This window comes from Dreissena polymorpha, chromosome 9 (genome assembly GCF_020536995.1).
Source record: "Dreissena polymorpha isolate Duluth1 chromosome 9, UMN_Dpol_1.0, whole genome shotgun sequence".
NCBI classification, from domain to species: domain Eukaryota; kingdom Metazoa; phylum Mollusca; class Bivalvia; order Myida; family Dreissenidae; genus Dreissena; species Dreissena polymorpha.
Window position 1 is genome coordinate 21,913,536 of NC_068363.1, and position 17,933 is coordinate 21,931,468.

At 36.2% G+C, this 17,933-nt stretch overlaps 1 protein-coding gene across 8 annotated transcripts in view; it reads left to right on the forward strand.

Annotated features, from left to right (window-relative positions):
• LOC127846702 (endonuclease/exonuclease/phosphatase family domain-containing protein 1-like) overlaps positions 1–16,475 on the forward strand; it is a 182,249-nt gene extending 165,774 nt beyond the window's left edge. For all 8 annotated transcript variants that reach the window (XM_052378193.1, XM_052378194.1, XM_052378198.1 and 5 more), the window contains 6 exons: positions 2,589–2,696; positions 5,090–5,215; positions 8,578–8,713; positions 12,019–12,072; positions 14,021–14,161; positions 15,024–16,475. In XM_052378193.1, the coding sequence (XP_052234153.1) occupies positions 2,589–2,696; positions 5,090–5,215; positions 8,578–8,713; positions 12,019–12,072; positions 14,021–14,161; positions 15,024–15,202 (744 nt within the window). In that variant the 3' untranslated portion in view covers positions 15,203–16,475. The remainder of the gene's footprint in view (positions 1–2,588; positions 2,697–5,089; positions 5,216–8,577; positions 8,714–12,018; positions 12,073–14,020; positions 14,162–15,023) is intronic.
• Positions 16,476–17,933: the final 1,458 nt, after the last annotated feature.

The window sequence follows — 17,933 nt, forward strand, 5'->3', positions numbered from 1 at the left end:
TAAAAAAACACACACTGGTTTGGATGGGATGATATCTTTATGTTCCCCGATATATTTTCGGTGGAGCATAAAGTTTGCCAGTTTGTAGTTCCTTACTTCCTTCCTTCCTTCCGTCACACTTTTGTTACAGTTTCTCATTGCACCTTCAATACTTTACCGATCTCTTTCATATTTGGCATGTAAGTACTTTCCATGGACCTCTACCTTTTGATGAGGTTTGAGGTCACTGGGGTCAAGGTCAAGGTCACCGAGGCTAATAATAGATTTCTCTGTCACACTTTTGTTACAGTTTCTCATAGCACCTTCAATTCTCCATCGATCTCTTTCATATTTGGCATGTAGGTACCTTGCATAGACCACTACCTTTTGATGAGGTTTGAGGTAACTGGGGTCAAGGTCAAGGTCACCAAGGCTAATAATAGATTTTTCCGTCACACTTTTGTTACAGTTTCTCATAGCACCTTCAATACTTTTCTGATCTCTTTCATATTTGGCATGTACGTACCTTGCATGGACCTCTACCTTTTGATGAGGTTTTAATTAACAGGGGTCAAGGTCAAGGTCACCGAGGCTAAAAATAGATTTTTCCGTCACACATTTTTTACAGTTTCACATAGCCGCTTCAATACTTTTCTGATCTCTTTCATATTTGGCATGTACATACCTTGCATGGACCTCTACCTTTTGATGACGTTTGAGGTAACTGGGGTCAAGGTCAAGGTCACCGAGGCTGATAATATATTTTCCGTCATGGTTTTGTTACTTTACTGATCTCTTGCATATTTGGCATGTAGGTACCTTGCATGGACCTCTACCTTTTGATGAGGTTTGAGGTCACTGTGCTCAAGGTCACAGAGGCTAATAATAGATTTTCCATCACGCTTTTGTAACAGTTTCTCATAGCACCTTTAAAAACTTTACCAATCTATTTCATATTTTGCATGTAGGTACCTTGCATGGACCTCTACCTTTTAATTAGGTTCGTGGTCACTGGCGTCAAGGTCAAGGTCATAGAGGCTAATAATAGATTTTCCGTCATGCTTTTGTTACTTTACTGATCTCTTTCATATTTGGCATGTAAGTACCTGGCATAAACCTCAACCTTTTGATGAGGTTTGAGGTCACTGGGGTCAAGGTCACCGAGGCTAACAATAGATTTATTTAGGTGGTTATTAACACATAGATTGACAAAGCGCATCATCGGGGAGCATCCATTAGTTTCACTGATATTCTTGTTTAAATGAGGGTATGAAGAAAGGATACAAAAATACATGGTTAACAATGTGTGGTACATTTTTGTGCAAGGTAATGAGGGTATACTGGAATAACCAGGGACGATCGTCTGTCTGTCTGTCGTCCCATAGCCACAACTTGCTTGCAAGGCAGTGTTCTACTTAAGTACTCTTTTTAACATGCAACATTCAAAGATGCAGGCATTGTTCCGTATGATGCGCAGTCGTTCCTTGTATCCTTCTACATTTAAAAATTACATTAAAATTATTCCCCCTTTTCAAATTGTTAACCAGGTTTTCCAAAGGAAAAAACTGGTTATTAGATTGGCGAATATCGGCGGGCAGGCGGGCTGGCAGGTGGGCGGAAAAGCTTGTCCGGGCCATAACTTCATTGTTCATTCGTTCATTGTGAGATTTTAAAATCATTTGGCACATCTGTTCACCATCATTAGACGGTAGAATTAGGATTACGTCAATATCTCCAAGGCCAATGTCTCACTTTGAGTTAAAAGGTCAAAAATGGCCATAAATGAGCTTGTCCAGGCCATAACTATGTCATTCATTGTGAAAGTTTAAAATCATTTGGCACATTTGTTCCCTATCATTGAACGGTGTGTAGCACGAAAGAACTACGTCAATATCTCCAAGGTCAAGGTCGCTACGACTAAAAATATATTGTTTTTTTAAACAAAGGGGGTTAATTATAAACAATCAGTTCAGTTTGAGTTGTCTCCCTTTTTCAGACTTTTTATGCCTCCCTTCGAAGAAGAGGGGGTATATTGTTTTGCACATGTCCGTAGGTTGGTCCGACCGTCCACCAGATGGTTTCCGGATGATAACTCAAGAACTCTTAGGTCTAGGATCATGAAACTGCATAGGTACATTGATCATGACTCGCAGATGACCCTATTGATTTTCAGGTCACTAGGTCAAAGGTCAAGGTCACAGTGACTCGAAATAGAAATGGTTTCCGGATGATAAACCAAGAATGCTTACACCTAGGATCATGAAACTTCATAGGTACATTGATCATGACTGGCAGATGACCCCTATTAATTTTCAGTTCACTAGTTCAAAGGTCAAGGTCACAGTGACAAAAAACATATTCACACAATGGCTGCCACTACAAATGACAGCCCATATGGGGGACATGCATGTTTTACAAACAGCCCTTGTTTCAAATTGAAAACCTGGTTTTGTGACAATTTTGTCCCTTGTTTACTTTATATAAAAAAAATGTTTACCCAGTTTATATAATGTTTTATAGCATCATTGTACATATTATTACATCTGTTGTCAGGCGGGGGATGCATTCTTCAGCACTATTATGACTAATTTAGTTTACATTTTCCACAGATATGCGATGAGCTCAACACACCCACCCTGCCTAACAACCAGAAATGGGCAGGTCATCGTGGCAAATGGAGGTGTGTCATTTCAGAGTCAACGGGTCGCATGTACATGGTGAGTTGAGTTTAACATATCTATGCATGGTTCACGCATTTCTTAGGAATATTTTAAGCCAAGTCATGCAAAAATGGCTCTGTAAAACCAGGTTAGCACTCAAAAAGTTTCATTTTAAGTTCACTTTTCATGACACTTGGTCAGAACATTTGTTTTACAGATATCTTGGGCTGCACAGAACAGGTCAGTTCCTTTGTATCACAGTTAAGCAATGTTTGGCCTTTCAGGCCCTCTTGTTTCGTTGTGCTTTTGTTCTTTCCAAAATGTAATTAGCACAACAATTTCTGTAAATTAGTTTCACTGTTTTTGACTCACCTGATGACAACATGTTCAATGGTAAGCTTTTGTGTTTGCCTTTTGTCAGTCGTGCGGTGTGTGTCGTCAACATTTTCCTTGTTAACACTTTCAATGCCCCATTTATTGTCCGATCTTCATGAAACTTTTTCAGAAGATTTGTCCCAACGGTATCTTGGATGAGTTTGAAAATGGTTCAGGTTGGTTGAAAAACATGGCTGCCAGGTGGCGATGCATTTTTACTTATTTGGCTATAGTTTAACCTTGTTAACACTCTAGAGACAACATTTATTGTCCGATCTTTATGAAACTTGGTCAGAAGATTTATACCAATTATATGTTGGATGAGTTTGAAAATAGTTACAGTTGGTTGAAAAATATGGCTGCTAGGCAGGGCATTCTTCCTGATATGGCTTTAGTTAAACCTTGTTAACACTCTAGAGGCCACATTTATTGTCTGATCTTTATCAAACTTGGTCAGAATATTTGTCTCAATGATAACTTGGACGACATCGAAAATGGTTCTGGTTGGTTGGATAACAGTGTCGCCAGGGGCGGGGCATTTTTCCTAGTCATTTTAGTGAAACTTTGTAAACGCTCTTCAAATCACATGGTGAAACTTGGTCAGAACATTTGTTCCAATGATATCTTTGATGAGTTCAAAAATGGATCCGGTTGGTTGAAAAATACACGTATGGCTGGCAGGGGATGGGGTATTTTTCTGTTAATGTCTTAAGTAAAACCTAGTTAACACTCTAGAGGCTACATTTATTGTCAGATCTTCCTGAAACTTGGTCAGAAAGTTTTTCACAATAAAACACTTCAGAGGCCACATTTATTGTCTGATCTATATGACACTTGGTCAGAATATTTGTCTTAATGATATCTTGGATGAGTTTTAAAATGGTTCCGGTTGGTTAAAAAACATGGCCGCTAGAGGGTGCAGTATTTATCCTTATATGGCAATAGTAAAACGTTGTTAACACTTTTTTTTAAAGTCACATTCATAGTCTAGTCTATATTGATTTGGTCAGAACATTTGTTGTAATGATATCTTGGATTAGTAAGGAAATGGCTACAGTCTGTTGAAAAGCATGGGCACCAGGGGGCGGAGCATTTTATTTATTTTTATTTTTTTTATTTTAATTATTTGAAAATCAGTTATGCTGGACAAAGTTATGGGGCATACAATTTGTTTGGAATAGCATTGTATTTTACCTTCACCTTTGATCTTGGAACATTATATTTGCGCTTGATTCTACTGATCCTTACAAATCGAAGCAAAATTAAATTTTGAAAGCTTATAGGACTAAGAGAATACTGTTTTTTAATTTACATAACATCAGTTCCTGAACATGTAGTCTACAAAAGCACGCTGGTCATGGCGATACTTGGATAATGGATGGCACTTTGATAACAGAGAAAAACAAAAGCCACGTGAAATGTAATTTCCTCAGTTTTTTAGCTCGGATGTTTTCGGAGAAAACCCGAGGTATTGTCATAGCCAGCTCATCGTCCGTGTCGTGCTACAAATTTAACATTTTGTCAAGGTTTTAAACATTGGCTCTAAAATCAAAGTGCTTCAACCTACAACTTTGAAACTTCATATGTAGCTGCACCTTGATGGGTTCTACATACCACACCCATGTTTGGGTCACTAGGTATAGGTCAAGGTCACTGACTTCTAAAAAAAATAAAAAAATTCTGACAAGCTTTCATCTATTCAAAACTGCACCCGCAACCGAGTGTGGCACCCGTTACGCAGTGCTCTTGTTTAAAAATATTTCACAATAACATCTTGGACTAGTTTTAAAATGTTTCCGTTTGGTTGTAAAACATGGCCGCCACGGTGGGCGAGGCGGGGCATGCTTCTTTATATGACTAGAGTAAAACCTTGTTTTCTCTTCTAAACGTCACATGCATAGTTCAATCTTCATGAAACTTGGTCAGAACATTTGTCTTTGGTTGCACAGAACAGGTCAGTTCCTTTGTATATCAGGTGAGCGACCCTGGGCCTTTCAGGCCCACTTGTCTGATTTACATGTACTTTACCTGTCTTAATTTATATTTCTTTGTTGTTCTTTTTGTTCTCTCCTTAGAGTAACGAGTACAATGGATTCCTGTATGATGAAATGCAGGGTGTTGCCCTTGTTAGCTCAACCCTCCTGGCCATGGACAAGAAACAGAAACCCTTCACCCGACGACCTTTCATTGCTACGTTCAAGGTCGTGTAGTCTTTTTTGAAAATATGCACCATCTTTCATCGTTAACTTGTAGTTTTTAGTTGTTTATGGTAGAAAAGTTTCATGTTGCTTTAGTTTAAATCTGTTTAGTTTAGTTTTATTGCTTTTGAGTCATTTTCCTGGATAGAACCAGTTCTTAGTATCTTTGGAGGAGATCTTAAGAACGTCCCCAGGCTGGGGAGATCAAAATTTGGCTTTTACAAATGACTTATTCAACTACAAACTGACTAGAGCTTGACTACAACTTTGCTACGTCAACTGCAAACTGATTTACTGAACTAAATGCTTACTAAGCTACAAAATGACTAACTCAACTACAAAATGACTAACTCATTTAAAAATGTCTAACTATACTATAAAATTACTAACTGAATTACAAAATGACCAACTTTACTACAACATGACTTTCTCAACTGTATTTGTTTTTCTCAACTTCAACATAAAGTTCAAGTAAAACATGAATAGCTCAATGAAAATTGACTAACTATAATACAAAATGACTTTCTTAACCGCAAATGAAAATGACTAACTTCATTACACAATGTCTTACACAACAAAACATTAACTCACTCATTTTACAACATGACTAGCTCATCTTCAAAATGACTTACTTAGCTACAAAATGACCTACATAACGACAAAATTACTAACTCAACTACATTATTACTAGGACAACTACAGAATAGCTTGCTCCACTACAAAATTACTACAAAATGACTCTCACATTCTTAAATGACAAAATGACAAAATCAACTACAAAACGACTCAACTTGAAAATATTCAAGTGATATGATACAATGAAATGACTGACCTATTTCCATTTGTATTTCTAAGTCAAAAATACTTTTTATTTGAGGCAAAGAACTGTTTTGATTTAAATTTTGCTGCATCCTATGGGCATGATGATTTGTCAGGGTCCCTGGTAAATTGATTGCGTTATAGACCGTTCCAGAATCAATAAATTGACCGCCGCCATATTGTCAGTCACGTGACTGTCCGCCATTACACTACTGCCAACTTCTGCGAGTCAGCGATTCCAAAAGCCAAAGACGTAGCGAATACCCGCTTCGCCGATGTCGGATAAATAAATTACTTAATTAATTATTTTCAGGCGATTATCACATTTTTTGTTGTTAAATTGATTGTTTGAAGATAAGATTGATTGTTACAAATAAAAAAAATATAATGCTCTTGTGTGTTTGTTTTGTGTGTGTGTGTGTGTGCGTGTGTGTGTGTGTGTGTGTGTGTATGTGTAAACAAGTGGTTATCATCGGCGAAAATTTGCCGGTTCAGTCGCTCATATTATTTTGATTAGACATTTTACTTATAACTTGTTATAAACAATTCACGCATGTATTGTTGTGTTGATTTTAATAGCCGCAACATCAAGCAGATAATACTTATTAAAGATTCTCGCGCAATTAATTAACGCTAATTGTTTGAAATGGGTAAAACTCTATACTCTAAAATCATAACATATTTTATTAACTAGGTATTTTTGATACGCCTTCCATTATTTTTCTTGTTCTAACTGAAATCAGATATAAACAAATTGTTGTTTGGATTTTAATTTATTTTTGTGAGCTGGAATTATGTAACGTACAAAAAACCGAACTTTTGGGAGAGTGATATTGATCTTGACGATCTTTTAGGAGATTATATGGAAGATGAAGATAAAGTGAATATATCTAGTTGAGTAGATTTTCATCTTTGGAATCATTCATCATCTATAAAGCTAAAAATCCTAAAAAAAAATGTATTTTATAGGTTTTTGCAGTAACGCAAAACATATTGATAACGACGCTTGTTTAGTCAATTAATCGAAACGAAACTCCGAAAAAAAACACCTAAATAATATTTCAAAAATATATTATTTAGTGCCAAACGAAATTATTAATACATTTATTGGCATCTTAAAAAACGCGTCATTAGCATCAAAGTAAAGATTATCTGAAGACTGAAAGACCGACAATTTGACACAACAAAGAGCTCTATGCATAAGCCGTCTTATTTTTTGCAGAAAAGCTTCAATAAATTACAATAATAATACATCTAATTATAAAAATATAATTATGAATGGCATGAGTACGCTAGTGTGATAAACACATGAGTGATAGAAGGTGTAAGGGTTGCATTGAAAATGAACGTACTACAAAGCCCTATTAAAAGCGAAGTGCATGACGGTATTTACATGTAATTTTAATTTGATGGGTTTTGTACAGAGAATGACGCTATTGAGGAATATTAACATACAACTGAAAAACACAATGTTACATGATGCAAAAAACTGTGTATTCATGTATATTGAAAACTCGTTACTAGTGAGAATGAGTGACAAATATCTAACATTTTAGCACACATATACCTATATAAATATTTTTTTTTAAAACATTATTTACCCCTGTTGGTGTCAAATGTAATTTCTTGTTTTATGATATAGTTCGTGCATTGCCGTAACATTAAATCTTCATACGAAATGACGTAGTTTTAATTAACCGATACCCGCTAAATACGTTAAATGTTATGTTTTTAGGTAAATTTTATAATTATTAAATACTTTTTTTCATAAATGAAACCAGGGATTAAACGGGCTAGTATCTTTACGGTGTACATTTTCTGATATTCTATATTGGACATAACTTTTAATTTGTACAATATGTAACATATCTAATGTACGCAACTGTTAAGTATGTCGGAGGTAAATTATTAAACCAAATGACTGCTTAATACTACCAGAAAGAGAAGACATGGTGGCATCATCAATTGTGTTAAATGACCAGACTGTCATCTTCCACCCAGTGTGATTTATGACTGCCCGGGATGACACCATGTTGTTAGTTAAGTCTGGATAATATCTGATCAAAACGAGATAATCGGATTATGCAGAACAAACAGGCAATTCAACACTGGAATGCAAAGGATTACGCGATTTTAAGATTGATGCAAATAATCAAATGATAAATATTGCATTAAATTTAATTAAAGTTTTTTTTTTTTTAAATGTCAACGTGTTTATTTTCTTAGACAAATACCTAAAAAATGCACGTTTTTCAAACATTTTTCTGTTATAACACTAGCTTAACATCTCCTCTAGCAGAAAAACTTTATTTCAAATAATTTGCATGACAAACAAACAAGTTTTACAAAAAGAAAGAAATTCATCCGTTGAATAATCGGTGCTCTCTTATATATGTTACCGGTTGTTAGGCAGTAGTGTTATGGCGGCCGCAGAGAGTATTCAGGGGAGATAATTGGGTGATGACTAAATTCTGGAACGGTCTATTACGTGGTAGAAACTTTTACAATGAAATCTAAAAATAATATGGTATAAAATAATTCAACAGATCAGCGGTTTTGACTGCGCACTTGTAAGTGTACATCTGAAGGCAACCGGTCTGGAGAATGAGGACATCGGTCGACTGCAGGCAGAGATTGACAATATCCCCAGCCTTATAGAGGCCATTAGGACCGCTCTGCCAGGTATAGAGCAATTTTTAGGCCTAAATTAAAATTAAGTTTGTTTGCCCTTTACCAACCGATCCACTTTTTACCCCCCGACCCCAAAAAAATTATTGCGATTTTTGAAAACATATTTTTTTTATTTTCATTTTTTTCGCCGATCATAAAAGAGCCGACTGCAATATTTATTTGTGCGCGTATTTATATCCCTGTCCATTATTATCGCCCCTGACCGAGGTCTAGGTCGCTCCGATGGTTGGAATTTCATATGCCCCAGAATAGACAGTAATGCAAGCGTCTATAACCAGCATCGCGATCGGCGGTGTTCCGTGAAAATGGCTGAACGACATCATACTTAACTATTGGTTCGCGAAAGTAGTCGGACATATACGAGTTTACGTTCGTTGCACACATGTTGTTAACGTGATCCAAGATGGCGGACAATTAATAGAAATAACGATGCTCAGCGAGGACAAATGACTATCGCATTTACGACGGACATCATATAATTAGTATGGATTAATGAAAAGAGCGTGTCATTCTACGATAGAGCATACGTTTTAGATACAAATAAAACTCTTTTTTTTTTGGAAATGTATGAACTGAATGTCACAGAACAAGTGTTTGAAAATTGGAATGCAGTCTACTCGCAAAGAAAAATACATCTTACAGTTACAGGATTATCGTTCGAAAATGCAAAATAAAAGACAAACATGATTTGATTTATATGCAAGTGGATCTGTGTTTAATCAGATTTATGTGCATATTCTGCTTTATTATGTTTGCCACTCTAAACAGTTTACTGTAATGGCATGTTAGTGAAATGGATATGTAAAGGTAAACTTATTTAATATATTAATGTCTCTTAGCTAAATACATCGACAACACAAAAGGTAGGACCTCAAAGACCTCGTGAAGAGGCCTGTGGGACCTGTAAATAAACTCTGATTTAAAAAAAACAAAAACATCGACAACACTATATATGTTTAAAGCGTTAATATATCCACAAACTGAAACTAACACCCTTAATTTATTTCTCCAAATCAAGTTTTCATGCTTATGTTAGTTGCAATAATACAACTCCCAGCTATTTTCCCTCTGAGTTGTATGTATGTACTCATAATTTCAACTGGCCTGTGAATTGTTTCTCCTGGTAGGCAAGTCTGGCCTGTAAAATGTGACGGTCTTTCGCCATGTCTGAATTTTTCCATTAAAGGCTTTGGGCTGTCTTTCTACACTCCTTCAATGCTTGTTGCATGCTAATTAAGCCCAATTTAAGGGAAAGGTTGAAGTTAAAAATAAAAGCTGTCTGGCACTTAAATAATGACAAATGCATTTGAGCAATTAATATTATATAATGAACACTTATTTGATGTTATAACACACAAGCATGTATTTGATATTAATATATGCAAGAAACAGCAAACAAGATAATGTTAAGCTACATAGGGCTTCGTACACTGCAACAGTGCTTTAATAACAGTGTTTTAAATATTAATAGACTATTAGTGTATTATAAATATTATTTCTCAAATAAAATAAAATAATTTTCCTACCTACCTACTCACCTGTAAAATTTAGGGTCAGTAAAGGGCAAACCAACAATATTTTAATTGTGGCCTTATGAGGCGTTTTGTTTGAGGCGAAACAATATTCAGTTCACCAGAGTTATAGACCCGGACCAAACATATTGCCCTTACCTCTCCTCAACAATTACTACATCCCACATCCAACTTTCTGAATTCTGCCTCTTCTTTTTATGCCCCCCTTCGAAGAAGAGGGAGTATATTGTTTTGCACATGTCGGTCGGTCCGTCGGTCGGTCCTACCACCAGATGGTTTCCGGATGATGACTCAAGAATGCTTAGGCCAAGGATCATGAAACTTCATAAGTACATTGATCATGACCGGCAAATGACCCCTATTGATTTTCAGGTCACTGGGTCCAAGTTCAAGGTCATAGTGACTCGAAATAGTAAAATGGTTTCCGGATGATAACTCAAGAATGCTTAAGCCTAGGATCATGAAACTTCATAGGTACATTGATCATGACTGGCAAATGACCCTATTGATTTTCAGGTCACTAGGTGAAAGGTCAATGTCACAGTGACTCGAAACAGTTAATAGTTTCCAGATGATAAATCAAGAATGCTTACGCTTAGGATCATGAAACTTCATAGGTAAATTGATCATGACTGGCAGATGATTCCTATTGATTTTCAGGTCACTAGGTCAAAGGTCAAGGTCACAGTGACTCGAAACAGTACATTGGGTTGCTGAAGATAACTCAAGAATGCTTACGTCTAGGATCATGAATCTTCATAGGTACATTGATCATGACTGGCAGATGACCCCTATTGATTTTTAGGTCACTAGGTCAAAGGTCAAGGTCATAGTGACTCAAAACAGTAAAATGGTTTCCGGATGATAACTCAAGAATTCTTACGCCTAGGATCATGAAACTTCATAGGTACATTGATAATGACTGGCATATGACCTCTATTGATTTTCAGGTCACTATGTCAAAGGTCAAGGTCACAGTGGCTTGAAATAGTAAAAAATGGTTTCCGTATGATAACTCAAGAATGCTTACGGCTAGGATCATGAATCTTTATAGGTACATTGATCATGACTGGCAGATGACCCCTATTAATTTTCAGGTCACTAGGTCAAAGGTCAAGTTCAAAGTGAGTTTCCTGATGATAACTCAAGAATAATTAGGCTTAGGATCATGAAACTTCCTAGGTACATTGATCATAACTGGCAGATGACCCCTATTGATTTTCAGGTCACTAGATCAAAGGTCAAGGTCACAGTGACAAAAAAAAAACGTATTCACACAATGGCTGCCACTACAACTGACAGCCCATATGGGGGGGGGGGCATGCATGTTTTACAAACAGCCCTTGTTTCATATATAAACAACGTCTGTTGAATATTTTTATTCCACTAAAATCAGGCTAAAATTAATGCTTAACAAACAATAACAGTTGCACAGATTATACGTTGAACACTCAATTCCATATTACTACATAAACATATCCTTTAATTTGCATTTCATGGATTTGCTGCTTTATCAGTACTAAGTGCACACAATTTAGCCATTAACTGACAGCTACCTTACTTAAAGCTCCGGAAGGAAAGAATGGCAGTTTAAAGGATTTAAAGACTAGTTTCAACACAAGTTATGTGAGCTGGCCGGGAAACGCACTGTCGATCCTCGGGTTAGTAGTCCTGTTCTCTACCAACCAAGCTAGCTGGCCTGACAAATATAACTTGTAAATATTCATACAACTACAATATTTAAATTTCCTTCTGTCATTGCAGGGGAAAATGATATTATACTGCTTGGTGACTTTAACCTGTCTCCAGATACCAAAGGTTAGTCGCTTGATTTTTATTATGGAACTAAAGAAAATTAATAAATAATATGATGTGCCCCCTTCAAAGAAGAAGGGTTATATTGTTTTCTAGATGTGGTCGGTCTGTCTGTCGGAGGACCAGTTTGTTTCCGATCACTAGCTCGTCAATAAATGGACTGATTGGCTTTATACTTCACATGTGCATTGGCCTTTGACAGTAGATGATCCCTATTGAAATTGGGGTCACTAGGTTAAAGATCAAGGTCAATATCACACTTATATTGTTTTGCTGGATGTCAGTCGGTTTGTCTGTCGGGAGACCAGTTCGTTTCCGATCAATAACTCGTCAATGAATGGACTGATTGGCTTGATACTTCATATGTGCATCGGCCTTGACAGTAGATGACCCATATTGAAATTGGGGTCACTATGTGAAAGGTCAAGGTCACTATCACACTAAGTGTAAAATTCATTTCCCATCAATAACTCCCTAAACGAATTGACTGATTGGCTTGATACTTCCTGTGTGCATTGGCCTTGGACAGTGTATTACCCGTATTTAAATTGGGGTCACAAGGTCAAAGGTCAAGGTCACTGTCAGTTATGATATTATATCATGCTGAAGAGTGTGTAGAGAAACTCCACACTGGTCTAGACGTAAGCTGTTAGAGTTATTGGCTGTCAGGTCCTGCTCCTGGAATGGCTCGATCCATCTCTTCTTCTGCACTTCGTTGTCTGCTATCACTCCTCATATCTTGTCCATTACTGGCGTCTCTGATTTGACATATTTACCTGCTATTCTCTTGGTGATAGAGTACAGGCCCTTGGTTTTTTTGATGCATGCTTTCTTTTCTGTAATGTTTCTTTTACGAGTGTCTTTAGGTAGACCTGTTTGGCTCCTATGCGTGGCTTGACATTCCTTTTCGTGTATGTGTGCTCTTCTTGTGCTTTTGCTTTTTCTGCTCTTGTTCAGCTGCTGTTGGCCCTAGTTTCTTTTTCTTCTTTGTTTCAATGTTATGTAGTGTTGGCCCTAGTTTCTTTTTCTTCTTTGTTTCAATGTTATGTAGTGTTGGCCCTAGTTTCTTTTTCTTCTTTGTTTCAATGATATGTAGTGTTGGCCCTAGTTTCTTTTTCTTCTTTGTTTCAATGTTATGTAGTGTTGGCCCTAGTTTCTTTTTCTTCTTTGTTTCAATGATATGTAGTGTTGGCCCTAGTTTCTTTTTCTTCTTTGTTTCAATGTTATGTAGTGTTGGCCCTAGTTTCTTTTTCTTCTTTGTTTCAATGTTATGTAGTGTTGGCCCTAGTTTCTTTTTCTTCTTTGTTTCAATGTTATGTAGTGTTGGCCCTAGTTTCTTTTTCTTCTTTGTTTCAATGTTATGTAGTGTTGGCCCTAGTTTCTTTTTCTTCTTTGTTTCAATGTTATGTAGTGTTTTTGCTGGTAGCCATTTGGGTGTGGGCTGCATCCTCTTGCTTATGTCCCAAGTGCAGCAGTAACTTGCTGGAAGTCAATCACTTCTGCCTAGAATTAATCCATCATTATTCGCTGATTTTATGACAGTTCAACTTCCTTATATCTCCTCCAACTTGTGCTGTCTCCCCAGTCTGGTACATGTATGGATGGTGGTGTTGGTCCTGGTGGAGATGATGTTCTTCGGCCTGGCGGCTTCCAGGAGGTCTATCTTCTCCCTTTTCCATGATGTATTGTTTTTCTGTAGCTACAGTGTTTTTCATAAAGTAGTGTTGCTAGCTATATGCAAAAATAATCTGGCAACAGTTATAACATATAAGGGAGGCTACTCCATAGATAGTTGGAATTACCTCTTATTCTTGAAGTACGTCACTTTACTAAAAGTTGTTCTGAATTAAGTTTGAAATCTGTCAAAAACAATGTGCATTCAAAAATTCAATTAGATATGTTTCATATAAGGTGTCTTATATTAAAAGAATGATGTTTTTGTTTATTTTAGATTTTGATGATCTTCGAAATCTAGGCTATCACAATTGTATTGCCGACGGTGTCTTCACAAACATAAGCGACGCCAACAAAAAAGGCAGCAAGACATACGATAACATCTGGATATCTAAACAGACAAAACAAGTGTTCACTGGTAAGAATTATTTTATCCCCCGCCAAAGGTAGAGGGATATAGAATTGGCGTTGTTCCTCAGTCTCTCTGTCCATCCGTCCATCTGTCCGTCCATCTCAAAGTTTTTCTTTGGCGGGGGATATCAATAAAAAAATGTGCTTGTTGATATTGTTGTTATATTGTGTTTGATTTTGCTGATCCAAAGCTTTGTGTATTGTAAAAGATTTGTGTTGAAGATTTCCATCAGTTGATGTTTAATATACCCCGCCATAGGCGGAGGGATATTGTTTTGGTGTTGTCCGTCCGTCCTTTCGTCCGTCCGTCCGGAGCCATATCTTGGAAGTGCTTTGCGGATTTCATTGAATGAGTATGTATATGGATAAAAGGATGATGCACGCCAAATGGCATTGTACACCATCTTTTAATAATGGAGTTATGGCCCTTTTTATCTGAAAAAATTCCTTTTTTGAGTGTCAGATATATTACTTTTGTGTCCAGAAGCATATTGGCGGGGGATATCAATTCAATGAATTTGTTTATTTAAACTTTGCTTACCATTTATTTATAGGTAAATAATATCGATTGCATTAAGTATGTTTATCAATGAAAATGTTTATCAATAAGTTCTTGTTCCTGATTCTCAAATGAACATAAATGTATCTTATTGTCAAACCATGGAGATTTAATTATGTTGATGCCATTATTTCCGCAAACAATCCAACAGTAAATATGCAAACTAATTGTTGAAAAGCTTATCATATGGAGATAATTTGTTAATGTTTGTTCATTTCCGATTTAAAATCTGCGCATATGATTATCAGTAGTATACGATAATGTTGTTTTAGACCGTTTTAATGGTAATATATTTTATTCCCCTGTACAGGTCAATGTGACGTCGTGAGAGAGGGCCTGTCCAGTCCATGGATCCCCAAGGGCTGGACGTGGGGCGGAGTCGTGAGTGACCACTGTCCAGTGTGGGCCCAGTTCTACACGGGCCGTGACCTTGACACTGGAGACCTGAAGATCGGACCAGAGGTCATTAAATTTGCACTGACTGACTGAAGTTTTTTTTAAAAGATTAGAATATTACACATGTAACTCTGGTTATGTGACAGACATCACTGATATCGAATTGGTGATGCAATTCTTCAAACAGTAAACAGTGAAAATATTCCACACTTTTCATTATGTTATTGCTGTGAAAATTGCTATTTAAACTACTTGACCAAGAGAATATTTCTGATATTAAAACACAAAAATGTTCAATCGCTGGTCAATTTTGTCTTATTAGTTTATTATTGGCTTCCATTTTTAGCTCATCTATTTTTTGAAAAAAAATTATGAGCTATTGTCATCACCTTGGCGTCGGCGTCGGCGTTGGCGTCCGGTTAAGTTTTGCGTTTAGGTCCACTTTTCTCAGTAAGTATCAATGCTATTGCATTCAAACTTGGTACACTTACTTACTATCATGAGAGGACTGGGCAGGCAAAGTTAGATAACTCTGGCGTGCATTTTTACAGAATTAAGTGCTCTTTTTATACTTAGAAAATTGAAAATTTTGGTTAAGTTTTGCGTTTAGGACCATTTTATTCCGTAAGTATCAAAGCTATTGCTTTCATACTTGCAACACTTACTAACTATCATAAGGGGACTGTGCAGGCAAAGTAATGTAACTCTGACTAGCATTTTGACAGAATTATGGGCCCTTTTTATACTTAGAAAATTGAAAATTTGGTTAAGTTTTGTGTTAAGGTCCACTTTATTCCTACAGTATCAAAGCTATTGCTTTTATACTTGCAACACTTATTAACTATCATAAGGGGACTGTGCAGGCAAAGTTATGTAACTCTGACTCGCTTTTGGACGGAATTATGGGCCCTTTATACTTAGAAAATTGAAAATTTGGTTAAGTTTTGTGTTTTGGTCAACTTTACCACTAAAGTATCATAGATATTGCTTTCATACTTGGATCACTCGCAAACTATCATAAGGGTACAGACAAGTTGCATAACTCTGGTTGTCATTTTTACGGAATTATGGCCCTTTTTTGACTTAGTAACTTTGAATATATGGTTAAATTTTGTGTTTCGATCCACTTTACTTCTTAACTATCAAGGCTATTGCTTTCAAACTTCAAATACTTTCATGCTATCATGTGGTTACTGTACCTGGCAAGTTGAATTTTACCTTGACCTTTGAATGACCTTCACTCTCAATGTCAAATTATTAAATTTTGCTAAAATTGCCATGACTTCTTTATTTATGATTAGATTTGATTGATACTTTGACAAAACTACTCTTACCTGACATACCACAATAGACTCCACCCAAACCATCCCCCGTGCCCTCCCCCCCCCCCCGAATCCTCCTCCTTTTTTTTTTTTTTTTTTTTTTAAGATCATCTCACAAATGACCACCACACCCTCACACTATACCCCCCTCACCCCACGCCCCCCCCCCCAAATTATTATTTTTTAAACGGTTAAAAAACAAAAATATTTATTTTTATTATTTTATGTTTGAAATACCGTCATCCTTCGCACCCAAGAATTCCACCCCCCCTCCCCCCCCCACCCGAATCCCCCATCCCCCCCCCCCTAATTTTTTTTTTTTTTAAGATCATCTCACAAATGACCACCACACCCTCACACTATACCCCCCCCAATTTCATTTTTTTAAACGGTTAAAAAACACAAATATTTATTTTTATTATTTTATGTTTGAAATACCGTCCAACCATCGCACCCAAGAATCCCACCATCCCCCCACCCCCATGTTTTTTTTTTTTTTTTTTTTTTTGCATTTTTTTTTCGCATTTTTGGAAAATAATGTAATAAATGTCCACACCCCCACACTATACACCCCTCTTCACTCCACCCCTCCCTCCTTTGTGATTGAAAATGAGAGTCCCTTCACCTTTAAAAAGAAAATAGATGAGCGGTCTGCACCCGCAAGGCGGTGCTCTTGTTTCCATTTTCTCTTGGTCAAATGTTAACAATTTATTTAGCAAATTTGTTCAACATGTTATGGTACGTGAAGTTTTGAGATGTTGATGTTATTTTATGTTTTGATGTACTGCTGATTTCACATTAGGTGTACCATTCTTGGAAATGTGGAAAATAGTGAATGCCACATTTGTTTTTAAGTAGATTTTGTGTTCCTTGTTATAGTAAAACTCTCAATTTACAACATATGAACCAATAAACCATCTTTAATTACTTGCACATGAATGTCTAAGGTAATTATAATTCTTAAAAGTTTTGCTTTAATGTCAGAAATTTTTGTATAATTCTTATTTCAATATAGCTTACAATACCAATTAGATTGTGTTAATTTGTTTGAATACACAAAGCAAATTATATTTATTATATTATCAAAATTTGATAACGTTTTGTTGTTTTAACTTTGATATAGCATTTCTGCTGAATTTCACCATTCTTGGGAATGTGCAAAATAGTGAATGCCACATTTGTTTTCAAGTAGTTTGTGTGTTCCTTGTTATAGTAAAACGCTCTATGAACAAGGTTTTGTTGTTTAAAATTTGATATAGCATTTCTGCTGAATTTCACCAGCTTGTATTATTACTTGCTTCATTTTAATAATTTAATGATCAAAATATTTTATGATAGCATTTTTCGATTGTGAATTGTGAAGTTTCAATTTTATGCAGTGCAGTGTAGAGCGGAAAATGCAATTTTTTTTAATGAAGCACCCGTTAAATGCATAATTGTCATCATTTATTTGATCCTGTGTATTTAATATTTATAAATGATATTATGTCTTATTGAAATCT